The sequence below is a fragment of the Passer montanus genome, unplaced genomic scaffold (assembly GCF_014805655.1).
Source record: "Passer montanus isolate IOZ18808 unplaced genomic scaffold, ASM1480565v1 scaffold7, whole genome shotgun sequence".
In the NCBI taxonomy this organism is placed as follows: Eukaryota; Metazoa; Chordata; class Aves; order Passeriformes; family Passeridae; genus Passer; species Passer montanus.
In genome coordinates, this window is record NW_024372147.1 from 14,524,126 (window position 1) to 14,550,823 (window position 26,698).

Sequence of the window (26,698 nt, forward strand, 5' to 3'; positions counted from 1 at the left end):
AGTTGTGAGGTTGAGAGAAGTTTGTGCATGCATACCATCTTTAGTTTTTTTATTTAAAATAATAAGCCCTCTTTTCCCCTGCTACTCCCAGAAGAGGTGCTGGCAAATGTAGTGTTGTGCAAGTGAAGTGAGTTTTATTTTTTATGTTGTTTGGAAGTTGGCATTTAAATCATATAGTGTAGGTAAAGTTGTAGAACTGTCTCAAATATATATTCATTGGATGGCTTCCTGGTTTATAAAGTTACTGAATTCTAAAGGATGTGTTTGTTTCTATATCAATACCTTTGTAGTTCCCGAGCATTCTAGCTAATGCTTCTTTAGAATGGAAATATGTACATAAAAGACAAGATGAAAAAGACTATGAAGGCACTCTGGTTTTGGCTCTCAAAATCAGTTGATTAAAATTAATTTTAATTTCTGATCAGCCATACAATCCCCTTTCTTCTGAAAAGCTGTTTCTCTTCTAACTGGTATAAAGTGTTCAATGTCAGTCAGCTGTTGGTCAGACATTGCAGTGTTGTAAGAGTCTTGGTGTTGTGATGCGGTAGCTGTAGTTTGAAAGTACTTTGTATTTGAAAGTTGTATCTCTTATTTTGCTTATTTCTGTTAAGTTAATAATAGTTTTGAAGGGCTAGAATAGGTCCATGTATAGACTAATTCTTGGCACAAAGGAATTCTTTATTTTGCTCAAATGAGGACTTCACAGAAAAAATTCAACAAGTGGCTAAAATACTGATTAAAATTAGCTTCCAGTGCTATTAGGGTTGCTGTAAACGAAGTTTAAATTTGTTTTATACTGTAAACTAACCCCTTCTGTATAGAACATTCAGATCTTTAGCTTTCAGCATATGTCAGATGTAATACCAAGTTACTCATGCCCTTCGTTAAGAATGAAACATGAATCTACTCCACTAGAAATGAAAAATCTAGACGATTCTTTTTCCATTCCTCTACTTGGCCCAGTAACTTAGAGAAAGCTCAGTGAACAGAACTCAAAACTGTTGCGTGAACTTAAATTCTTACTCAATTCAGGTCAGTTATGGTTGCATTTATTTTTTAGCTCATACTGTGTAACATTTTCCTGTTAACATTGTCTAAAGAGTTTTTTTTCCTGCTTCCTCTAATTATGAATTTAATAGATCAGCATTTTCATTTCTGAAGGTATTGAAGTCCCTTCTTAGAAAAATTGAACACTATATTCTTGTAGAAATAGGGGTAGAATTTTTACTACACAGTCCCTACATCATGTCCATATCCTACTGTGGTGAAACTGGGTTTGTCACCAGTTCTTTATAGTAAGAGTATTGTAGCGAGCCTATCAGTATAATCAAAATGTCTGAATGTCTTTGGCTGACAAACATCTTCAATAGAGTTTCTTGTATCGCATGACTTCAGATCTGTCTTTGTTTATATGTCTATTCAAAACTTTCTCTTAAAATGTAAAGTTTGTAATACAATATTCTAACTTTGTATAAACAGAAATAATGTATCACAGAATCACACAGTATGTTGAGTTGGAAGGGACCAACAAGGATCACCAAGTACTGCTTTTCAGCATGTCATTTCCCAGTGTGTCTGCACATCCAAGGTTGCCTCATTCCCAGCCGCAGAATCTGGCACTTACCCTTGTTGAACTTTATATGGTTGGTGATTAATTTGTGTACTCTGAACCTGAAAAGGTTTGCTGGGTAAATTGATGGGTGTAGCTGGAGGAGAGATAAGGAAATGAAGATTAATATCTATATATAAGCTTTGATCTTGTTGCATTTTCTGGAAATCTGTTTTATTTTTTTGAGCTGATTGAAAATTGCCTGTAATTACTTTCTGTTGCAGATGAGCCAACACGTTCCTTGAGTGGTCTAATCTTGAAGAATAATGTAAAAGCACATTTTCACAACTTTCCGAATGGGGTAACTGACTTCATTAAAAGTGAATGTCTGAACAACATTGGTGATTCCTCCCCCTTAATTAGAGCTACTGTAGGTAAGTTTGTTCTAAATGCTGTCCTCTGCATACTGAAAGTGTTTCTGATATGGGTAAAAGCTGTAGTAGAGGCACAAAGAGTTACTAAATTAGTAAAATTTTTTGTTTCTCAGAATTGTCACAACCTCACCATGTTTCAATGAAATTTTTCTTTATTGTAAATATAAATATGTCATGCTTTAGATTCCTGTTATCTTAGAAGTGATGTAGAAATTCAGTTCATATTTCTTGAAATGTAAGATTTGAATCTTCCTAAATTGAGCTTGCTGCCAGCTTATATACCTAAAAAGAGGAACACTGTAAAGACCTGACTTACTGTAAAGACCTGACTTAAGAGCTATTGCTATGCTCTGATTGCATCAATGAAATGCTTCTGTTAGCTGATTTTCTACTCCCCATCCCCTGTATGCACATATACACACATCCACTCAGGAGATCATCATCCTGTGCACAAAAGAGCTTCTGCAAGAAAGCAGTAGGTAAGTGTGGTGTACAGAATTTCATAGTATCATAAAATCTTGAAATGATCTCAGAAGAGACCTTAAAGGTGATCTAGTTCCAGTGCGAAATTTTATTTGTTACATGAATTTTTGATTTCATAAATACCTTGTCTTAATATATCTCTTTCATAAAATATGTATATTTGTATTTTTTTGCTTAGTTCAAGGTAAAGTTGCTTTTCTCTGTGTTCTTTGATAATATGATTTCCTCCAATGTTGTAGTAATTTTCCTGGTCTGCTTAAAAACTAGAAAAAATAAAATATGTATTTGAATACTGAAAGTGGGTATGGGTGTCAGTTCAGAAAGAAATTCAGCTTCTCTCAGATGACTTCTCTTAGATAAAATAATCTACCAGTTACTATTCAGAATCATTTGCTTTTTCTATAGGATTCCTTCTCCAGGCATTCAGTTTAGGGACTAAAGTCTTGAGAAAATTACTAATTTCTTGGAGTAATTTCCTGCTGTCTTGCCAGTTGTGAAGCTGCTTTACTCTGAATTCTATTAAAGACTAAATTCCTAATGAGAGTAGAAATAAGTCTTTGAGTCGCAGGTAGTCTTTGAACTTCAGGTTTTAGAAGTCATGCTTACTTCTTTGTTCATAGGAGTTCTTAGTGGAGTACAGTGGAACTAGCTAAGGAACGTATTCCAGCTCCATTTGGTTTGTTATCTTAGGGTTGTTTGGTAATGGTCTGTGGGGTATTTTTTTGAGGGAGTTAGGGGTTGTTTGTTTTCAAGAAGTTACTCTTTAATTTTTCCTGATAGGAGATGCTTGTGGATTAGTACCTTAATTATTGTTCAGCTTTAAGTGATCTTTGCAGGGATTATTAAGCATATATGAAATCTTAAAATGAATAGCAGCTGATGAACTGCATGCTTGCATAAGTGTTGCCGTTTCGCATGTGTTTGACACCTTTCTGTTTGAATTGCTGGATCCTTGTAGCTGTCTGATACCCACTGGATTCTTGGTAGTAGTGAAGTGTAAAGAGGTTACTACCTACCTAGACTTCCTTCTTAGCATGATTTGGCAGGTGGAGATTAGAGCTGCTCTTTCTGCTGGGTATGTGTTTTTGCAGTTCAAGCACTGTCAATTTAATGAGTCAATTGCACATAAAATCTCAGGAATTCTGAGAGCAAGAACATCAAAATGACATCAGAGAAGGTTTAATGCACTATTCACTCTCCTTTGTGGTCTCTAGTATCTAGTGCTAATCAGACCTTTTGGCCCAGATGGAGACAAACTGGTTAATCCCATCTTCAGAAGCCACCTTGCCGAGAATGAGCACGTCTTGAGACCAAATGATAACTGCACATTGTTTTATCCTTACTTAGCTTGTCCTTATTCTAATCCCTAAGTGAGTAACATAGTGTGTCTTCTCTGTGCTGTTAACCAGCTGTATAGGTTTTAAAACCCCATGTGCTAATTTTAAAATATAGATTGAAGCTGCCTTTGTTGAGGACTCACACATCTACCAGGATGTAAATGCATCTCTTAAGAAAGTGTCTGTAACTGTTCTTAAAACTTTCTAGGGACTCTAGTCTGGGCAGGACCTTAGTATAGCTCCTGATTGAAAGCAAGAAGGGAAAATAGTTTAAGTATTTGAAAATAGTGGAGGAACTGGAGAGTTTCACTGTGGGAGGAGGTTGAAAGCTAACGATTGCCCTTTAAGGGGGAATTTTGTTACAAAGTTCACCTTTTAAAAGGAGTTCTTAAGGAGTTCAGAAATCAGCTTCAGGGGTTACAGAGGCAAAGCACCATCTGTACAGAAAGTTTATAATGCCATGTATGGTCTGAATTGCATGCCAGACCATTTCATCCTCTGAAACCAGTTCTAGGACCTTGAAAAGATCCAGCATATTGCATCAAAGAAATAATGCAAAATATTTATTAGTTACTGTATGTCCTGTCCAGGATGTCCTTTATTCTGTAGTGTTGTCCTTTATTCTTTTGTATTTTACCAGAATTTTAGCATTTTATTCCAAAAAAAATGATATATTGCGAGTAGCTCAAGGAAAAAGCTTGGGAAACTTTTTCCAATACTTTTTGCTTGGGAGATTACTTGTAGTAGTGTTGAGTTCTTCTCTGTTTATACTTACTAGAAGTAACTGCCAGTAGCATTAAGGATTGTGCTAGCTGTTGCATTTTGCATTGAGGCAAAATGGACTCATACAAATTCAGTCCTTCTTTATAAGTAGCTTTCTCTGTCCCTGTCATCTAATTAGTTTTTCCACAGGATTTCTATATGTGCTAGAAACAGAATTAGTGATTCTTTGGGCTGACCTGTCTGTTTGTTGGCTCTCACAGCTCCTAACTGGATGACCTACCATAGTGTTTAAGTTCTTAGTAGGTATCTTGGTCTTAGAATGTGTCCTTAATGTTTTGCGTAAACACAATAAAGTTGTAAACATGTAATTTATCACTAGGTTGTACATTTATTGAATGGCAGATTCCCACATTCATGCTTTTATATCATAGTAAAAAAAATAAGTCACTTGAGGTGGATACTCTGTATTTATTAATGGTCCAGATTTGTATTGTGTTTAGCGAGTTTAGAGCCAAAGCTGGCCTGCTGTGTTATTAATTATACAGATGTATAAATGTTATAAATTATAATTTCCTTTAGTGAAGTTACTTGGTGTTTGATTTCTAATACTTGAGCCCTTCATGGCAAGCAGGAAGGAGCAACCCACCTTTGCTGTTCAAAGCCCTTCAAATAACATTTGCAATTAAATGTACTTCCTCTTTTTATGCAAGCCAGTCCTTAACAAAACCATAACTTTCTTAGCTTTTTAGATATTTGAGAGGAGAAAAATATGAAAAATTTATATGAAAGAAGTGAAAGCATGTGAGATGTCATTTTTTCCATTCTTGTGTTTCTTTTAGGCATTCTGATAACAACCATTGCCTCAAAAGGGGAGTTACAGAATTGGCCTGAACTCCTGCCAAAGCTTTGCAGCCTGTTGGATTCTGAAGATTACAATACCTGTGAGGTAAGGAGATTTATAGAAAATAGAAGAGTATCATCTGATTTTCATTATTTTTTCCTCTCTTTGGGGACACTATTTATATGTATTGTGTGTATGTCTGTCTGTATTTATGCATGCCTATGTGTTCTCCTTGCAAAATGGTGGTTCAGATTTGATACTTTTTCTTCTACCTGTGGTTCATGTTCTTATTGTTCATTCAAACAAATTGATTTTCTTTGCATAAAAGTAGAATAAGATTCCAGATAGATAATCATATCTCAGCTCAGAAGTCTCCTGAAATTACTGGTCTGTGATGCCTAATCTTTTAGGCACCATTAGCATCATGAAGCTGATGTTGAATAATGACTTACGTAAAAGTATTGTTCATTCTTCTTGTAATTTAGCCTGCAAGAGTGATCAACTGCTATATCAAGGTGAAATGAACTGTTTTGTTCAGTCTGTATGAAGAGAAATAAGTAAATAACAGTTTTAAACTAGCAGAAAAAATATAAAGCTATGTCTGATGTAAAATAATTAAGATTGTGATCACACCATTTGAATTTCTTAATAACATCTCCATGGAAGTTTGAAACATGAATTACAAAGTGAACTTCAGAGACAACTGATCCAAGATGCCACACTGTTGTGTAGAGTTTTGTACTTTTTTTCTCTCTGCAAAAAAACTTCACATTTGAAAATGAAACTCAAATGACTATATCTCTCTTTTGTCCCATAGTGAATTATGAAAGGAAATACAATTATATATGCAATTGATTTGGGTACTTCTTCTCATTCTACTTACTTCTCAAATAAAAATTAGCTTTTAAGTGTTCTTTCTATCCAAATATATTTGGATAGATAAGCATCAAATCAAACTAAAATTATCACTTAGTCATTGCTGACTCTCCTAGCTTGAGAGCTGACAGATGCTCAATGCTGGTTTAAATAAAATGCCTTCAAGGATATTTCAGTTTAATCAATAATTAGTTATCTGCATTTACACTATTAACTGGCTGCATTTACTATGTTGTGCTAAAATTTCCCATTCTATATGAAGTCTTAAATTTTGTTTTCTTCAGAATGCAAAAGAAGACACTTATTTGTTTATTCATTTTTAAACAGGGTGCATTTGGTGCTCTTCAGAAGATTTGTGAAGATTCCGCTGAAATTTTAGATAGTGATGTGTTGGACCGGCCACTCAATATCATGATACCTAAGTTCTTGCAGTTCTTCAAGCACAGCAGCCCAAAAATACGGTAGGTTTATGAGTTGTACTTACAGTTACTTGTTAAAATTCTATTTATGTTAGCAGCAAGGCTGCTATTTTGTAGATCTATTTAAAACCTGCTTAGCTTTTTTAAATGATCCCGCAGAAACCCACAGAGATTCCATGCATCAGTAATTTTCATATTTGTCTTCATAGTTAGTACAAGAATTTTAACTCTTCATACAATCGGTCAATGATTCTGAAAATCAAATAGCTTCTTTTAAGTTTTTGCTTATTATTACAAAAAATTCAGTGCTGTGTTTAGAACTTATTATTCTGATTAGAAATAACAATTTTATATTCCTTTTGTAACGGCTTCAACAATGGAAGAGTGAAAATTCTTTTGCTGACAAAAGTTTCTGAGTTCTGACAGAAGAAAAAATTCTGCATTTAACTGAACTTCCAGCTGAATCAAATCAAATGGATTCATCATCCCTTCACTGTAAAACTATATTAATCTCTCCAAAGTAACAGTATAAAAGAAAAATTCCAGAATTAAATTGTTACTGCTAGTATTCATTACAAAGAACACTGGCTTTTACCCTGAATTGAGCCAACTGAGTGCCCCTGCCACAAAGAAGGCTAATGGTATCCTGGGTTTGAGTATTGCCACCTGGTTTAAGGGAGGTGATCCTTACCTTCATCTTCCAGGTGAGATCACACCTGAAATACTAAGTCCAGTTCTGGACTCCTCAGTGCAAGAGACGCATGGATATACTGGAAAGACTCCAGCAAAAGGCCATATCAGGAAAGGCCAAGAGAGTTGGGACTCACCAACATGTGTAAATACTTGAAGAGAGGGAGATAAAAAAAGGGACCAGCTCTTTCCATTGGTGCCCAGTGACAGAACCAGAGGCAGTGGCCACAAACAGAAACTCAGAATGTTCCTTCTGAATATCAGAAAACAGCTTTTTTACTGGGAGGATGACCAATCACTGGCGCAGGTTACCCAGAGAGGTGATGGAGTCTTCCTCCTTGGAGATACTCAGTAGCCAGCTGGACTGGGCGACTGGCTGTAGCTGGGCCTGCTTGAGCACAGGTGTTGACCAGATGAATTTCAGAGGTGCTTTCCAACCTCAGCCATTCTACAATTCTTTGTATTTCTGTGAAATGTGTTTTAGCTTCTCTTTGAAAATTATATTTGACAGCTTTAAAGTGGTAATTCTTTATTGCCAAGAGTAGTAGATAGTGAAGACCAAGACTAATGATAGGATTCTAGTAGAGTTTAGAAAGAAATCTATGAAAGATGCTCACTAAGGAAATTATGAAACAAAGTGTGAACTTGGTTTTGTGGAAAGATAAACTTAATAATTCTCTGGAGCTGGGAGAGAGGCAGAAAAACGTGCTTTTTTCCTTACCACGCTTCACAGTCTTTCACTTTTTTCCTGTGTTGCTATGTTCATGGCTTTGACACTTAAACCATTTTCAAGTTTAAAGGCTGCCTGGCTACCCACAGCCTAGTTTCAATACATAGTGCTGAGGTACGAAGAGGACTAGTAACATCAGTGCAATGCTTTAAATGTATCAAAAGACAATTTTTGAACAATGTTTTATCACACAGTCTTCCAAGAAATGTCTAAACAGAATAGAAATTTGAAGTTACAGTAGTAAAAATACTGTAATGAATCTTCAAGGGGTTCTACAGGTAGTTTTGCCTTGTGTCTCTGCCTTGAGAATTTGACTTTGCGTGTGAGAATGAAAAAGACCTGAAAGTAATGGTTTTGCATGAAATCGAATAGAAGGACAGTGCTTAGCTTCTTAGAATGTTTCTTCCACAAGTGTTTTAGTATGTATCCAACTACAGGTGTGTTTTTGTTCTAGACTACATCTGTATTGTGAATACATTCTGGTCTCAGTGAATTGTAAACATATTGCAAAGACAGTTGCATACTTAACAGCGAAGAAGGTCAAGCTAAAATACCACCATATTGACTTGTATGGAATTATTATTGTCTGAGAAGATCACAGCATAAGATGCTGAAAGAGAACATACATACTGTTCAGAAAAAAATATGCCAGTTGTAGTCATCCTAGCCTACTTAGTGAATACTCTATTTTTAAATATTTATTAGGTATATCAAAGTATAAGGCAGCACTTAAAATGTAGTTTAGTAATTTTTCTTGGTAATGCTACTGATGCATAGATTTATTCTCTGTTGTTTTTGAAGATATTTTGTTTATGCTTTTGATGCCTGAGTACATGTTAAAAATGTTTTTAACTCATGAAACTTACATATTTTAACTGTTTCTGTTGTAGGTCTCATGCAGTGGCATGTGTCAATCAATTTATCATCAGCAGAACTCAAGCTCTTATGTTGCACATAGATTCTTTTATTGAGGTGGGTGTGTATTCTTGGATGGAGGTTTAAGTCAAATTGCCTATCTGATTTATCAAGAGGTTTGAACTATGTTTTACCATCACCTCTACCCCTAAACTCTCCATTTCTTATTGCCCATTCTTACCTTAAGCCCTCATGGATTGAAGTTCACTCTGTATGCTTGTGCTCAGAGCTAATCACACTGTAAGCAAAAGAAGTAGGTGTATTTCAAAAGGTGTTTCCTTTTCCTAAGTAGGAAACGCTCTTGTTGTGTAAAGGTGCAAAAGTAATGGCAGCAGTCTGTCCCTTACCTGTCCTGAGAAGTGCATGTCACTGGGCCTGTCTGCCTGTCTGAGTACTGTTATTGACCTTGGATGAGAAGGTTCTGTGTTCTCTAGAGTATTTTATTTGCTCCTCTTATGTAGTGACACAGTTTATATTAGGAGCAAATATAATCCTGAAGTACTGTTTTTGTGCCAGTGTTAATACACAGTGTCATATTTATGTATAAAAACATACACTGAAAGACTGAAGAGTTAATTTGCTGACCCATATGTCTTTAAAAAATAAAATAGTATTCTAAAGTGTGTGTTGGGCAAATACAGAGGTACATCTATCTCCTTTAGTCAGTCAGTAATGTCAATTCTAATACAAGTTGAACGTGATGAATTGAGGTTTTTCAACTGATACTACTTTCCAACAGAATCTTTTTGCGCTGGCTGGTGATGAGGAGCCTGAAGTACGCAAAAATGTTTGCCGTGCTCTTGTAATGTTGCTGGAAGTTCGAATGGATCGCCTCCTTCCTCATATGATTAGTATAGTTGAGGTGAGTCTCATTTCCTCGATGTTCTGCGGATTCCCCTGTTTGACATTGCAGAAATGATAAATTGAAAGCATTTATCAGAACAGGTGTGTTGCTCTTGCACTTGCTAGATCTTTGTTTCCCTTTAAGACTGAGATAGCAAAACATTATTCTTATCTAATTGCAAATTGACATTGTGTTTGACTGGCAGTGCATATGGCAGTTGTTTATTCTTCATTAAATCAATTATCCCAAAATGCCTGGGATCACAGCCAGGCATTGCTTGAGCCTAAGTTGGAAGATTATGTTAAAAACCTAGCACTAATGCTGAAACTGCTCCAGTTTACACATTGAAGCTGTCACTTTTTTTGGGTATGTTGACCATAACCAGGATAAAGCATGTTATTTTATATTGCTGAGATGCTCTTTGAGCTGGTAATGAAAAGGTTCTAATGTAAATGTTCTATTTTATGCAAGTAATTTATTTTTATATTGTGTAGTACATGCTTCAAAGGACCCAGGACCAAGATGAAAATGTGGCTCTGGAGGCATGTGAATTTTGGCTGACTTTGGCTGAACAGCCAATTTGTAAAGAGGTATTATGTCGGCATCTTACTAAGTAAGTATCAAGAATTAGAGCTCATCCTTATTTTCAGACAGTCCTGTTAAAATTTCAGTTGACTTGTTCATGGATACTCATATAGGTAGTGTACATGGCTTGCAGTGTGCTTAGAAGAATTCCATAGGTAGTTCTTGTGCATAGTAAAATTGAAAAGACTTCTGAGGGTTTCAGACCCAGTGAACTCCAGAAACAATTAAACTGTGTCACTTTAGTGCTTGCCTCGAATTTAACAAGTTGTTACACTTCACATGAATGCAAAGATATGGTAAAATGCACTTAAGTGAACAACTCCATGTGACATTACCTGTAATATCTGGTGTACCATGAACATGTTGTCTTGACTACTGCTATGTAGGCATGTCTGTGCAGTGCTTCAGTGTGCATTGTCATGCAAAGGGTTGTTCATTTTAAAAAGAGCATAAAACAAAATGACGCAGCTTGGATTTAGAAATCAATTTTGTATCAATTACTCTTACAAGCTAACTTGAAGAAAGCCTGTACAATTTGTTCCTGCATACTTCTGCAGCCTGATAACAGTTTGAGTTTCAAAACCTACTTCTTCAAAGTTTCAAAAAGTTTTCCTATGCTTTGAGAGATAGATCTTTGATTGAATGGGAGTAAATATCCATGTGTATAGTGTAAATGTCTTTTTGTTTGCAACAGAGCTTGCAACTTCCTCCAGACTAATTTGAAATCTTTTACAACAGGAAATTAGTTCTTTTAGACTTTTTAAGTATGGTCAGAGTTGTCTCAGGATTTTGAGTGGAAGAACAGAATGACAGGACACACATCCTTCTCAGCAGAAAATAGCATTATAGGTGTGAAGTAACTAAAATAGAAAAAAAAAATTTGGTTTTCCTAACCAATTAAAAAGTAGAAAATTGAGATTAAAACGTGTACTGTTGTAGAGAAAGACTGGGAGTTAAAACCAGGAGAATAAGTGTTACAAGAAATTATTTTTAAATTTCAAAATGGTCTGATTTAATTCCTACTTTTGTAGTTCCAAAGGCAGAAGAATGGTACTACATAAGCACACATTCTCAACACACACCATGTAGTTAGCAACTACTAGTATTAAATCTCTTTTGGCCTACATGAACCTTGGAACTTGAAAGTTCCTTGAAAGGCAACAACCTCATATTAATTTTTTAGAAAAGCTTTTAAATTTCTAGAAAAATAAATTATTAAGAGTCACATCATGTTTTCCCCATGATCTTTCATTGTTGTGTATTTAAGGCAAGTTATTTGTTGGTGAATCCTGTTTGACTAGGGAGCTATATAAGCTTGTCAGTACTTAATAATCTTAAAATTTTGTATGTTAAATTAAAAGTGGGAGAGACACTTCTTTAGCTTTTTCATGTGGTTTCTAATATCTGTTCCATTTTATGCCTGTGGACTTTCTAATAAAATACTTCACAAAGTATGCTGCAGAAATGCCAGTGAATTGGTGATAATGTTTATTCCTTCATTTAAAGTTTAGAACATAATGTGGCACTGCAGTGTGTGACTATTACAGCAAGCCTGATACCTTCAAAAACAATCCTCACCTGCAGAATATAGCAAGGTTGAATCTGTTGCTGTTGCTCATCCATGGTTATTAGTTTCATTTGGCTTGTATATTCTTACGCATTTTTTCTTTTGTTGTGGTGAACGTGTTTTAATGGGAAGTATTTGGCTCTTTTCCTTAGTACTTTTTTAGCTGTACATCTGTACAATTGGAGCCCTGTAGCCATAACCAGTTTAATAATTAAGTAAATCTTCATATGGATTAGTCAAGATTTCTGCAATGCTGAAAGCTTGTCTTACTGAAGTAATCATGAGTTGATAGGAGAGATTAATGTAGTTAGGTACTCCATCTTTAACTGTAGTGAGGTAGAGTCTTCATCGACAAGTAAATAAAGTGACAAGTACTATTTGCAAGAGTCAACCTATCATGCATATTATGGGAGTTTGAGATCTTACTGAAAACCTATAGATGTAATTTCTGAAAGGTGCTTCCAAATAAATTCATCAGTTGTGCCATTGGCCTACTTCTATTTTAAAGTTTGTAATTTGAAATAACACTTTTTCTTCATTACAAAGTATTGATGAATCTTATGACATGGAACTTGGTTTAGGTAATAGCTCTTTTATCAGGCTAAGGTATTTCTCTTTTGAGTTGGGAGGTGAGGGTTACAACCAAAATGATGTCCCATGTAAATTCCAACTCTTTTGCTTTTTCTATGTGTTATTTTAATATGTGTAAATATTTCTTTGTAGGCTGATACCTGTGCTGGTAAATGGTATGAAATACTCAGAGATTGATATTATTCTTTTGAAGGTGAGCATCTGTTTCTTTTAGTCTGTCGGAATAGTTGGTTAGGTTCTAACCTATAAATCAGAATGATTCAGGTCAGAGTGGGCAGACCCAGCCTACAATCTCTTCAGTGGAGAATTAACTTTCTGGGACAAAGTATGCCATTCCAAATATTAAATGCAACTGATGTGTTTGTTGGAAATTGATGTGTGGCTCTCCTGGTTTGTCCCAGTCCTCTCCCACACAATTTAGGCAGAGCTGGGATACTATTACCATGAGCTACTGCAAGAATTCAGCATTAAAAAAATCTTCAGAACTAATTCTAATGCCTTCCAGGTTGAATACATGGCTTTTTCCATCACTGCTTATGTCTGTGTATCAAAATTTCTCAATCACCTCTTTCTATTTCATTCCTATTGAGTAATTTCTTAACAAGAAGGTTACTTTGGGGGTGTGCATACCTCTTTTCCTTGTATCTTTCTATTGCTTTTCTGGTAAATGCAGCAGTAGAACACAAAAACAGTGGCATTTTTAGATGAGCAGCTCAGGTGGGATGTGGATCTTTTATACACTTACAAAATCTTGAACTAAAATTACATTTTTAACTTCCTTAAGCAATACAGTTGGACTAGTTTATCTAATAAAACAATTTGGTGGCAGGGGGATGTTGAAGAAGATGAAGCTATTCCCGATAGTGAGCAGGATATAAGGCCTCGTTTCCATCGTTCGAAGACGGTGGCTCAGCAACATGAAGAAGATGGTATTGAAGATGATGACGATGATGATGATGAACTTGATGATGATGATACTATTTCTGACTGGAATTTAAGTAGGTGAAAGTAATGTGTGAAATGCTTTGAACAAGAGCTACTTGCGTAATACAAGCACCACAGTAAAAAGACAAGTTTGTATATAAGGAATACCAAGGCTTTTTGACTACAAAAATAATTATCTGCTGACATAATTGGTGGGTTTATTGGAGGGGGGAGCCTTTGAGATGACACTTTGACTTTATAACTGTATTGGCAAAAGCCATGTTATTTTGAATGGCAGATTGAGTTATAAATGTTTATTTGATACAATTCAATGGAGCTTTCAGGCTTAATATTTTAATTCTATGAAATAATAAAAATCCTGTATCACTTGTTTAAATTCAGTTTAAAAAGGGGAAAAAAAAAACTTTGCACATTGATAACTGGAGCAGGCTTAATAATGCTTTCTTTAATTTCAGACTTCCCTCTAAAGTTGGGTTGGGTTTGGTTTGGTTTGGGTTGTTTTTATTTCCATGTGAACATTCTACTGATAATAGTTTGGCTTTACAGGTATTTCTTGTCTCAGTGAGGAATTTTTTTCTCAATACAGTACTTTAGTTGTGAAGGTAGGAGGTGGCTCTGAGGAAACCAGAGCTCAGATGTCCTGTTGTGGGAGTCATAAGACCTTTAGGTTAATAGGCTATGTTATAAGGAAAGAGAGCACCACAAACTGTTTTTTTAAGTTCAGTGACAGAAAATAGCTAGTGAAATTCTGACAAATCTGATTTGAATTTGCTTTGCAAACAAACTCATTGTGGAATAATGCTTTCAGATGTGGACATAGCCACATGAGGGCTTTTTCCCCAAGGCCACAAGTTTTCACAACAGGTGAATTTAAATTCAGGCTTGTGGCTGAACAATTTTGAGACATATCTGAAGAATTATTGCTGTTGAAAATATGTGTGCAAATATGCTTGTTTCTGTAAAGCTGCATGTTGGAGAAAAAAGTGTAGTTTTATATTCTTTATATTCTTTTTGTCACTACTGTGTGTAGAGATTGCAGATTTAAATATGCATTTTCTGAAAAAGAGCTCAAATGACATAAGGGGCCCTGTGATGCATGCTTTTGATTAAAACTGAAAAAGCTGAAGTTGTTCAGGAGTCGTGGACTAAAAGAGAAAGAGTAGAACACTTTAGAAATCTGTAATAACATATGTTATCTGGATTTGAGAAAATTTTTATTATCTGAAAATCAGAATTGTGTGCCCTATTTTGTATCTAGTATTCTATATTCCAGTTTGAACAGAGATGAAGCACCAGCATAGCTTTACAATTAGAAGCATTGCTGACTAATGAGACCAGTGCAATTCTTTATGGCAGATTAAGAAGGAATTTATATTAAAATGGCTTTCTAAGAGCTATGGCTTTGCCCAGGAGCACAGTGGATCCCTCTGTAGTGTAATGGAGTGGAAGTATGTTCCCTCCTGGTGCACTGAGAATCCACTGGAAGCTCAGAGTTAAAAGGAGGATTATATTGCCTAACTACAACTGTTTGTATAATAAGCAGTGATTAACCACTTCTAGTTGTTTCAAATCCATTTCTTTTGTTACTTATTACTAGCAAGTGTTACAACTCCACATTCTTTATTCATAAAAGTTTGTCTAAAAATTTACATTGTCAAAGGATGTATATTTGTCCTTCTTCTGATATGACTTCCCAGTTTTGTTTTGTTTGTTTGTTTTTGGTTTTTTTTTGTTCTGCTTCCCTGTTTCTTCTGGTCCAAATGCATTCCTCAAGGAGTATGTTTAAAAGAATAACTTTTCATAAAATTACAATTCTAGAATATTTAAAGTTTAAAAATGCTGACATGCACTATGTGAAAGATGGCACTTGTTCCCCAGGAGCATTGGCTGGAATGCTCTAGGTTTTCTACTTCAGAAACCTTGAAACGTTACATGCGGTTATTTTTGGCATTATTTTCCAAAGCCTTGTGATGCTCTGTAACACTATAATCTTATGATGCAGAGGGAGGGAAGGAGTGTTTAGATCCAGCATTGCATGCCCATATGAAACTACAAGAGGTAAAACACAGTCCCGCTATCTGCTGAGAACAGCAAGAAAGACCAGAAAAATAAGACACCCTTTGTCCTATATTTATTCTCTGTAGAGTTGTCTGAGAGTCTAACACTGTTAATTCCCTTCAGGGAAATGTTCTGCTGCTGCTCTAGATGTCCTAGCTAATGTATTTCGTGATGAACTTCTACCACACATCTTGCCACTGTTAAAGGAATTGCTCTTCCACCCCGAGTGGGTAGTTAAAGAATCTGGTATCCTTGTTCTTGGCGCAATTGCTGAAGGTAAGGCAACAGTTCACATTAGGTTGCGGATGTTTAAATTGGTTTTAAATTAGCTTGGGTGAACTTACTAGTGTAAGCAAGAGTATATGTCCTTAGCTGGTTTGGTTTTAGTGATTGATCTCTTAATCTACTGATAGGTGACTGCAGTTATTTTGTTTTTAGTTTTCAAATGTATGCACGTTTGGGAGGCTAAACAGATTACATAATTTCTTTTTATTGCTCCTTTTCTAAACTTTGCAGTATAGGGGTGTTGATGTCTCTCAAAATACTAGCTTGATTTCATAGAAGGTAAATATTCAATAAATTTTAGGCTTAGATTTTAAGTGTTTTTCAGAAATGGAGAAAACCACTCCTGTGACTTCAGTACACTAAGATGCCTTTTTTAGATGGTCCTCCAATTAAAACAGGAGGAACTTCCATTCTTATTTGCCTGAAGTTCCAGCATCTCTGTTGCTTCTGCAAGATGAAGAAGTAGATTTGAGTTCATGCCTGGATTGTCTTTTTTTCCCTCACTGTCTAATGAACATACTTTTTTTTACTGTTAATAGAAAAGTTTTAGTTGGTTTTGATTTGAAGTCCAACAAGGTGGAAGTTAGTACTTCTGGTAAATCTCAGTGTCTTATTGCCTTTGCTGACTTGAAGGGTGCAGCTTTTATTCTTGGTCAATATTGGTACGATTTTAGAAATTTTAATTTCTTAAGGAATCCTTTTTTATGTAATGATTTGTTGTCAAGACAGTCTTTCTCCTCTTGGTATTTTCTTGCTTTTTCTGAGTAGACTGAAGTAGGAACTTCAAGCTTTAGAAATTTTATTTGGATGTACTTGTTGTGCTACATTCAGTAAAGCATTTCTGGAGATTGCGGAAGCACTGAAGTAGAAATGTAATTGAAAATAATGTAACTTTAATTGATTATTTAATTATTATATAATAGTTTTAATTATTTAATTATTATAATAATTATTATTAATATTTATGCAAGAGATTTCTTTAGAACTTTATATAAATCTTTTGGACTTGCTTTGTTAAAATATTTGTATTTTTAACTGCATGTTGCATTTCCATGTGATACAGAATGAAAGTATGTCTCTCATAGGAAACAGAAAACAGTGGAATTTTTCATTAATTCTGGTACTACAATAGCTATATTTTTCTTTCCAGGCTGCATGCAGGGTATGATTCCATATCTTCCAGAGCTAATCCCTCACCTTATTCAGTGCCTCTCTGACAAAAAGGCTCTTGTGCGCTCCATTACATGCTGGACTCTTAGTCGCTATGCACACTGGGTAGTTAGTCAACCCCCAGACACATACTTGAAGCCATTAATGACTGAGTTGCTAAAGCGTATCTTGGATAGCAACAAGAGAGTACAAGAAGCTGCCTGCAGGTAAGCCAAAGCTAAGCAAACATCACTATCCATTACACTGCTTTTGTTTCCCATGGGAAGCTATTTTCATGCCCTTACCAGTCAATGCATTACCCCATTTCTAGCTCTTAATGTATTCTTCCTCTTAAATTAGGAGTAGATGCAACTTTCTCCCAAATTGTGATAACAAGAAAAAAGTTAACGTCTATTTCTCTTGTGCAGTTTGTTTTCAGAGTCCAGCTTAAGTAGTTTATTATTCTAAATTAGCTGTTTGCAACACTTACTTTCCATATATGCTGTTTCATTGACCAGAAATTTGGCCTTTTTTTAAAATGTCTTTGAACGAGGTCAGAACTGAATACAGTGGAAAGCTGTCCTATCGTTGGATTACTGACAGTGTTTGTACTTAGTGTTACCAAAACATTTTAGTTATGATTATTTCAAGGGATGTTATCTTTCTCTTGAAACAAGATGTTGGGATGTGAGATTCTGTTCCCCCCCATGTCTACTTCTTAAAAAAAAATAATTGCTTAATTAACAGACACAACATTAATGGAATGGGAATATGTGTGCTCCCTTGAGCATAAAAAAAATTTACATCAGTTTTTGTCAGAGTGCAGTGTACACAGCAAGCTGTCAGTGTTTCTTCAAGACCTCTGTCTCTGATCACCTGAAACATAATAATAACAATAACAATAATAATAGTCACCCTCAAATGTCAGTAGTGCCTAAGGAGAGGGATGAGTTCAGGGTTCTTGGGCTAAGGTTTGCTCAAAAGGAATATATATCCTTGCCTGAGAACAGATATGAAGATTTCATGAAGATGACTTCGTGAGATGTACTTAGTAAGATTTAGGAATTAAATTGTTTCCTTGTTGTCTCCAAACATCTGCAAAAATTTGGCTAGCAAGTTTGGGTAGCTTTAATGTCTTGTCTATTTATTCTATTAAAAAAAAAAACAAACCCAAATGCAAAACCCAAAAAGCCAAACAAAACAAACAAGGAACCAAAAAAAAATCCCCAAAGGAAAATCTTACACTACTCTTCAAGCTTTCCTTGCCCAAAACATGGCTGAAAATCTGCATTAGTTGAACACGACCGTGTGTAGTTAAATGTGGTGTAGTTAAATAACCTCACCTGGTGCTTATAACAGATGTGCAATGGGCAATGAAAACCAGGAAATCTAGAATGGAAATATTAAAAATTACAGTACACCTGATTTTTTAAATATTATTAAAGTCCATTGTCAGACTTGGAGCATGTTTAGAGATACTTTCTTCGGAGCAGAGATTCGCAAAAATTACTGTTGCAATTATAAGTAAACTGGGAAACTTCGTCATAAGGAAAATGTAGAGTTGTTGCAAGTCAAAACATATTCACTAGCTTTTTTAATTATAAGGAAATACAATGAGCCTTCTTGGACAACAACAAAGAGCTTCATCCCAACACTGAGTAGTTGCATACATTGTTTATGTCTACCAAATCTAAGATTGTCAAAAGATGCTGTATGTTTTTGTTCCTAAATTCTGTATAGTAGCAGATGTCTAACATTCACTTCTGTACTTTCAAGGAACTGCTTCTTTAGTTGGCAACACACAGAATGATATTTTACTGAAATACATTTTCTTGCTCAAGTTGTGTGCCTTTCTGAAAGAATACTTCATAATAAAATAAAAATAAATAATTCAATAAATAAAGTAAGAAAGCTAGCTATTTAGCGTTCACAGTTCTCTTGTGTTAAAAAATCCAGCATTGCTGTATTTGGTAGCATACAGTGAAGCATTCACCTCATGCAGTGGTGCATGCATTTTAGTGCAGACACAAGCTAATAATAATCTTGTTGAGAAAGTTAGGCCAGCTCAATATTTTTTTCCTTTCCTTAATGTTTGTCTGAAACAGTGTCTCTGGTGTGAGGGTATTTTTTTTTATTTTGTTTCATTTTGGATGGGTTTCCTTAACGCTGCTATTAAAACACTGGATAGACAAGCTGAAAAGTTTCCATGATGTCATGATGTGTGCTTTGACCAAGAGCAACTAAAAGTGTTCATCCTTTGTATTGCTTTTAGTTTTCCATGTCTTTTTATATCTTTTTCTATGTCATGAACAACTGACAGTACAAAGTGATGTTTGCATTGTACTGTCACAGCAGCATCAAAATGTCTAGGTGCAGCTACTGTGTACATTAAAGATAGTACTCCATTTTTAACTTAAACAATCAGCTTTTGTTGTGGTTCCTTCTGTTCTAGTTAGTGTATTGTAAATTTTCAGCTAATGCTTTTCTTTTAAGTGCGGGACTCCCTATGGCAATACTTTAAAATTTTCTTCTTCACAATGTAAGAGCTGGATCCTTTTGGGTGATTTTGTGTTCAATTAAAAAAGATCGAAGTTATTTAAGTATTACCTTTTCGGAAGTATATCTTACATTGATTTGAGGACTTAAATACATCTTTATGTTTAAACAGAAATAGCTTGAGTATTGTGAGGTTGTCTTGTTTCATTATTTCCACGATACTAACCTGTTTTATTGTCCTTCAGTGCCTTTGCTACTCTAGAAGAGGAGGCTTGTACAGAGCTTGTTCCTTATCTTGCATATATACTTGACACTTTGGTCTTCGCATTTAGTAAATACCAGCATAAAAACCTGCTCATTCTTTATGATGCTATAGGAACTCTAGCAGATTCTGTAGGACATCATCTAAATAAACCAGTGAGTATACCTTATGTTCTGTAGAAGAACTTCCTATATTTGAAAAACTTGTTCAGTGTTTTTTGTAGTGTGCTTTACATGTTTTAACTAGAAATGCTGATATTTCCATGTAACTTTTATTAGTGCTACATGCTTACAGATAAAATACATAGACTGCACGTAATTCTCCCACTACACAAATATTTGCCATTTTGAGTAAACAAGCAAAAAGTGTGTGATTTGTTGTGAAATGTGCTGTTCATCGTGGTTTTCTTCACGCTTCAAGTTTTTTTAGCTCAGAGGAGATATCACTATAGATACCGCATCTGGACAAAGCACAGATAACAGGCAAATGTGGTGATTTTTTTTTAGCGTAAATGTATTAATTAGTAGAAGATGTACGTGTCATATGTTTGCATCCTTGTTTTATTTCTCTATAGCACGTCAAATTACATATATGCCCTAGAAAAAAAACCACTTTTAGTTGTTTCCGTTTTACTTGCCATCTGGACCCCACACCAGCCAAGGACCTGTTTTTCAGTCTCTCTCTGAGCCTGGCCACCTTGATATTTTTACAGTACCAGGAGGAAGCTGAGTGGCAGCTCCTGATGAAAGTGGGACTTTCTTTAGTCAGTTAGAATTTTGTACCTTTGGACATAGCAAAATCAGTTGGCTCTTTGGATACCTTCTGCAAGCAACAGCACTTTAGAGATGCCTTGCTTAGTGTCCTTGTGACTGTGGCTGTGCAGTGGCAAGGAATCCAGCTTTATATAGAAGGGCGAAGTGCCTCCTTCTGGAGGGATAGGAAGTTACTTTCTTTGTGGATGGTTTGTTTGAGGAAGAGGTTTCAGAACTTGTGGTCATGGATATAGGGTTGTAGCATCATGGCTGTAGAAGATGGTTGAGAAAAGTAGGTGGCAGATATAGAGCCACAATGTAAACATAAAAATGTTTTCTGACAACTTATGGCAGTCAGATAGATAACCTGGGCAGCTATGCTAAAATCAAACCTGGAGGAAGAGATTCCCTTTGTAAAGGTACTTCTCTGCTTTAGGAAAAAATATCAAATGCAAATTGTAAAATCTAGTATTAAAATATTTCTATGAATTGCAATAATGATTGAATTATAGTACACCTGTTTGTTCCTTTATTTGAAGAAGTAGAATATATCTCAGTTAATTTTTAGCTTTGAAACAGAGTAGTATGCAGTAAAGTGTTTTAGCAGCATTTTCATCCTAAACAGGAATATATTCAGATGCTAATGCCTCCATTAATCCAGAAGTGGAACATGCTGAAGGATGAAGATAAAGATCTCTTCCCTTTATTAGAGGTAAGTATTAAAATGTGAATATTTTTTATCAAGTTTTTTTAGAAACTTTTTTTTTTTTTTTTACTAAAAGTGTTCCTCCTAGGAAATATGACTATAAAAGCTGATATTTTTTGCTATTTTCCATTAGGGAAAATATATTCTGACTGTGGTGAGAAAATTTTATGACTGAATAAATGTCCTTAGGTTTAGCAGAAATAATTTAGATTTTTCCTGCCATTTTGGAGTGTTTTCTTTGATAGGATTCTTTTACAAAAAAAAAGGTTCTATCCTTTTATTCTTGTCTTCTCTCTCCTTGCTCTCCCTTCATCCCTCCATTAAAACTATTGTCAGACAAGCTGAAGGTATGAATCAGGCCGTGTAGTCTAATGCTGAGTGTGAAGCACCTCTAGAGGAAAACACCTCTAGAAAAATTAGTTTTGTAACTCTTAGGTTACAGTAGGGCTTGTTTATGGTTAAGATACTGCAGCTTAGTGTAAGTGCTGTCTGAACTCTCGTAACTGGTTCTGTATGCATTTCCTTGGCTGACTCTTAAGAAGATGCTGCTGCTGAGAAATTTTCTCAACTGGCGTACACAGGAGTGAGTAACAACTTGCTGATAGTTGCCTTGGCTCAGCTGAATTGGTACTGCCTTTCTAGGTTGTGTTTACTTAATCAGTTACCTGTTGGTGTACTTGATATCCTAAGTTCCAAATTCCCTCTCCCAAGTAAAAGACTCTTCAGGCATGTGAAGAAAAGTAGTGACTGCTTTCTCTCTCTCCTTTTTTTTTTAATTCCAGTGCCTGTCGTCAGTTGCTACTGCCTTGCAATCTGGCTTTCTTCCATACTGTGAACCTGTGTACCAGCGTTGTGTAAATCTGGTGCAGAAGACACTTGCACAAGCCATGGTATTTTGCTATAACTATTCCAATGTTACTTTGATAAACCAAAGTGTTAACTATAGAAAACTAGAGGTGTGCAGGGAAATTGAGTGTCTGCATGAAGGTGCAGTTCTGCAGCTTTTTTATCATGTTCCTGAGAAAATCTACTATAATTTTGAAAATGTGTACTTATCTGTTGCAGTTGCATAATGCTCAGCCAGACCAATATGAGGCTCCAGATAAAGATTTCATGATTGTGGCTCTTGATTTACTCAGTGGTTTAGCTGAAGGACTTGGAGGCAACATTGAACAGCTAGTGGCTCGCAGCAATATCCTGACACTAATGTATCAATGCATGCAGGTGAGATGAGTAAGCTATTTGGTCTACACACTTCCTTTATTTAGAGAATCAGAAACTCATCTAGAATTGTAATTTTTTTCTTCCTCTCTTTAGGACAAAATGCCTGAGGTACGGCAGAGTTCTTTTGCATTGTTAGGTGACCTGACAAAGGCATGTTTTCAGCATGTTAAACCTTGCATCGGTATGTTTCTTTTACATGTTTAATAACTTGTTTTCAAAATGTGTAAGGGATTGTATTAGCCATTGTTATACTCTCCATTCTGTGGGTTGCCTTTTTATGGTGTGATACATGGTAATTTTCTACAAAAGTCTGTAGTCTTTTGTCATTTTAATTGTATGTTAAGAAAATATGTTTTCTTATTTTTGTGAACAGTGCGAAAGTTCATTTTTCTTTATTTATAGCTCTTTTTGTTCTGCTTGAATTTAGTGTTAAGTAAAACTATGTCTAATATATAAATACAAAAATGGGATAGAGAATAAGATTTTGCTTTGTTTTTTATTTCTGTGGAAAGTAGCATCAGTGATACACTTTCACAATGTTTGGTCGTTCTTCCCATAGATACTGTTGAGATACACTTGCCAAATGAATGTTTGGATAGGATTGGAATTTAAAATTATTTGGGAGATGTTATGATGACCTTTTTCTTAAAATTTAATCAAAGATGTAATTGCCTTCCAGTCTTTGTTGTTTTTTCAGGGGTAGCTGAATACATGGTTATCCAAGTGATTTGGGGGATGTTCAGCCATATGATAAAACTAGTGCTTGTAGCTGTGGTTTTTTTTCCTTCTCTTCGTGTCTCTCCTCTCACCTGAGAAAGGAGAGAAGATTTCTACATAAAAGTTACATAAGGATAAACCCTTTTAGGAAGATTCTAAAAGCATAATTTGAAAATATTTGCATTTATCTGCTTAGGTTCTAAATTCCAGGTTAATCTGATAAATAGCTGGAATATAGCTCTTGTGAATCTGAATGTAACACTTTCCAAGTATTCAAATAGACTTACATTATCTTTTTCTTGAACATCCCTCCCCCCCCTCCCTAATCCTAAAGTAATGGGACAAGATTGTTGTATTGTGTGATGAGATTTTAAAATGTTGTTCTTTCTAGCTGATTTCATGCCAATTTTGGGAACCAACCTAAACCCTGAATTCATTTCTGTGTGTAATAATGCCACCTGGGCAATTGGAGAAATCTCTATTCAGATGGGTAAGATTTAATTTTTTTTAAATCTCTGCACATTTAGAATTATTTGTCTGGGTGTTCTGGGTGATTTTTTTTAAGTGATACTTTTATGTTAATATTTAAACTACATTTGTAATCCTTGTCCTTGTTAGTAAGTTACATGTACGTGTTCTGTTTACAATACGTATATTAATGGTCATTTTCTTCTGATTTTTTAAAATTGTTCTTTCAGGTATAGAAATGCAGCCTTATATTCCAATGGTCTTGCACCAGCTTGTAGAAATAATTAACAGACCCAACACACCAAAGACGTTGTTAGAGAACACAGGTACCCAAAAAATAACCTGTACATGGTGAAGGGAATTAAAAGATTTTTTTTAGTCATTGTTTTTTGAAATTGCATAGGGGAACCACACCAGAACTGGTTTTGTTATGTACTTGGCTTTTATAAGCAAAGCAACTCTGTTTTGCACAAGCTCTTACAAGTCTCAGTCTTGCAGCAGATCATATATCTAGATTCTAATTGTTTCCTCTATTATAACATTTGTTATATCCATTTCTCATATACTTAATAATTCTTCCAGTTTTATTTATGTATGAAATATGGCAAATGTATGCAGTAACACTTAAGATTTAATTTCTCACTGATTTTGATGTATGCATGTCCTTACACGTGTGCTGTATATATATGTCTAGTGTTGGAAAAAATGTAATTGGCCTATATAAAACAATCAACTCTTTGAATTTACAAAAAGTGCACTTTATTTTAGGATAAACTTACAATATCATACACAAAAATCTAGATCTGTGATGGCAGTTTTACCACAACATAACTGAAATTATGTTTAATTTCTGTTAGCTGGTCGCTTAATAACAAATTCCTGAAAAAAATTCTAATAATGGCATGCATATTTTATGTTCTGACTTTGTATTCCAAATTGGGAGTAATACCCAAATGCCTTACTGAATTAGAATTTCTGAGGCTTGTTTCTTTTGCATTTATAGAGGGCTTGTTCTGGTATGAAAAGCACCTTCCATACTTGAGAAAAAAATAATAAATAATGTGATGGGTTTATTGTTTACTATTTTACTTATTGGGGATTTTTTTTCCTTCTGTTTGAAAAACTGTCTTGTAAGAAAATGACAGTTTAGTTGCTGTATCTGACATGATTGTATATGATGCAAGTACAATGGTACGGTTATACTTTTTGAGCAAAGTAAGAGATAATTTGAGAGAGATTTTTCAAAGCATTTTTTTCTTTCTGTTCTCTAAACTTAAAAGCTGCACTTTCTCTGCCCTTCTATCTCAGTTAGTATGGAAGGTGAACTTGAAGGAAAATTTACCTTGTTCTATGGCACATTATAGGGACTACTTTCTGAAAAGAAAATTTTCAATCACATACCTAGATGTGAAGTATACCATGGAATAGTGTAAGAGTATAATACTGTAATAGTATAACCATGTAAGTTTTTCTTACCCCTGCCCTGATTCCCCACTGATGGATGTGTAATACCTATAACTGAGATGCATCCAATAGTTGAATGTATGTATGCTTCCATTATTAAGAGAATTTTTGGAAGCATTTGAACATCAATTTTTTTCTTTTTTCAATTCTCTTAATAGTTATTTTAAATGTGGATGGATAACTGCAAATAAATGTTGAGTGTGGTGTACTTATTATAAGTTTGTTGTGGGATATTTTGTTGTGTGCTACTGGTATGTGCAAGAATATTACTGGTTTTGCTGTAGCTTGCTGTATAATTAATTATGAAAACAATTTTGAAAACACACTTTGACAGAGATTTCCATTCCTTGTTCAGGCTGTAGCTGTAAGAATTTACAGATTAAACTTCAAATTGTATTTTCATTTGAATTTCAGTGAAGTTTTGTAAGATACTAAAAAATTTTAGACACTATGTATAGAAATTGAGTAATACCAGTATTAACAGTGAACTGCATCACATGAAATTGACATGTTTCAGACTGCTGGTATATCCTACACCAAACTTTTATTTGAGAAAGCATCATCTGCTTTATTGCATGTTTCATAAAACTGTTCACAAATGCCTGTTAATTAGAGTGTTGCATAGTATGTCCCTTGAACATAGGTTTCCTTTTTCTGCTTCATACAAATCTGCTGGATTTTAGTATTATTCATGTATTTTGCTTCAAGTAATTCTGATACATTATTCCCCACCCTCTCCTTTTTCTAAAGATTAATCTTTCGTGAGTTGAGCAAACACCATTAAAACACATTTGCATAATGCTACTTTCTTTGGTCTGCCCCTTGGAACAAAGAACCAAACTACCTGATCATGAGATGAAGCAATTTTGCTTTTCATGTATCCTCATGCTTTGGTATCAGAAGTCAGATTCTTGTACATCTTATGAGGAAAACTTTTGTGAGGAGGAGAAGTATTAGGATTAAGGAATTCATGTTCTGTAGTCAATTGCTGTGAGTTAGCAACCATTTTTAATTAAATTCTTAGTGAGATTATGAAGAGGACAAACATTTGAGAAGTGTTCCATCTATTTAGGATTTTCAGACAGACCACAATATATGTTATGTAAAAGTATTTGGAAATGTATTTTTACTGATAGATTAGGTCTATAGAAACCTTGAATTCTAAATATTGGATAAAATAAAACGTTTAGATTACTTGATACTAATACTGAAAATTATTAATTTCCTTTATTAAAAATATCCATTATAGTATATTTCAATGAAACGTTTGACTGTAGAGGTAAATTTACTGTAAATGATTACTCTAAAGAGGGACAGAATGACTGCTTACATCAGAAAGCCTTTGAATTTAAAATTGTGTTTTTGGTGTTCTCTCATACTTCTTTAATTTTTTCTTTTACCTTGGAGAGTATACCATATATGTTGCTGCCTCTTATTTAGGGGGTGGTAATAAACAGCACTGGTGAAATCTTATGTTTATTATCATACACAGATTCTGTTGGTTTCTGTTTCTGAGTTATTTGTTGTTTTTTCTTTATTTTTTCTCCTCCCCCCTCATTTGCTCATGTCTTGGTTGGCGTTTGGTGGT

General features: G+C 34.9%; 1 protein-coding gene across 2 annotated transcripts in view; it reads left to right on the forward strand.

Annotated features, from left to right (window-relative positions):
* Positions 1-26,698, forward strand: part of TNPO1 (transportin 1) — a 69,694-nt gene that overhangs the window by 34,665 nt on the left and 8,331 nt on the right. For both annotated transcript variants that reach the window (XM_039729733.1, XM_039729734.1), the window contains 17 exons: positions 1,834-1,983; positions 5,366-5,472; positions 6,571-6,704; positions 8,973-9,054; positions 9,737-9,859; positions 10,336-10,454; positions 12,717-12,777; positions 13,414-13,582; positions 15,711-15,863; positions 17,023-17,248; positions 19,763-19,934; positions 21,157-21,243; positions 22,020-22,127; positions 22,303-22,461; positions 22,555-22,642; positions 23,570-23,668; positions 23,877-23,972. In XM_039729733.1, coding sequence (XP_039585667.1) covers positions 1,834-1,983; positions 5,366-5,472; positions 6,571-6,704; positions 8,973-9,054; positions 9,737-9,859; positions 10,336-10,454; positions 12,717-12,777; positions 13,414-13,582; positions 15,711-15,863; positions 17,023-17,248; positions 19,763-19,934; positions 21,157-21,243; positions 22,020-22,127; positions 22,303-22,461; positions 22,555-22,642; positions 23,570-23,668; positions 23,877-23,972 — 2,133 coding nt within the window. The remainder of the gene's footprint in view (positions 1-1,833; positions 1,984-5,365; positions 5,473-6,570; positions 6,705-8,972; positions 9,055-9,736; positions 9,860-10,335; positions 10,455-12,716; positions 12,778-13,413; positions 13,583-15,710; positions 15,864-17,022; positions 17,249-19,762; positions 19,935-21,156; positions 21,244-22,019; positions 22,128-22,302; positions 22,462-22,554; positions 22,643-23,569; positions 23,669-23,876; positions 23,973-26,698) is intronic.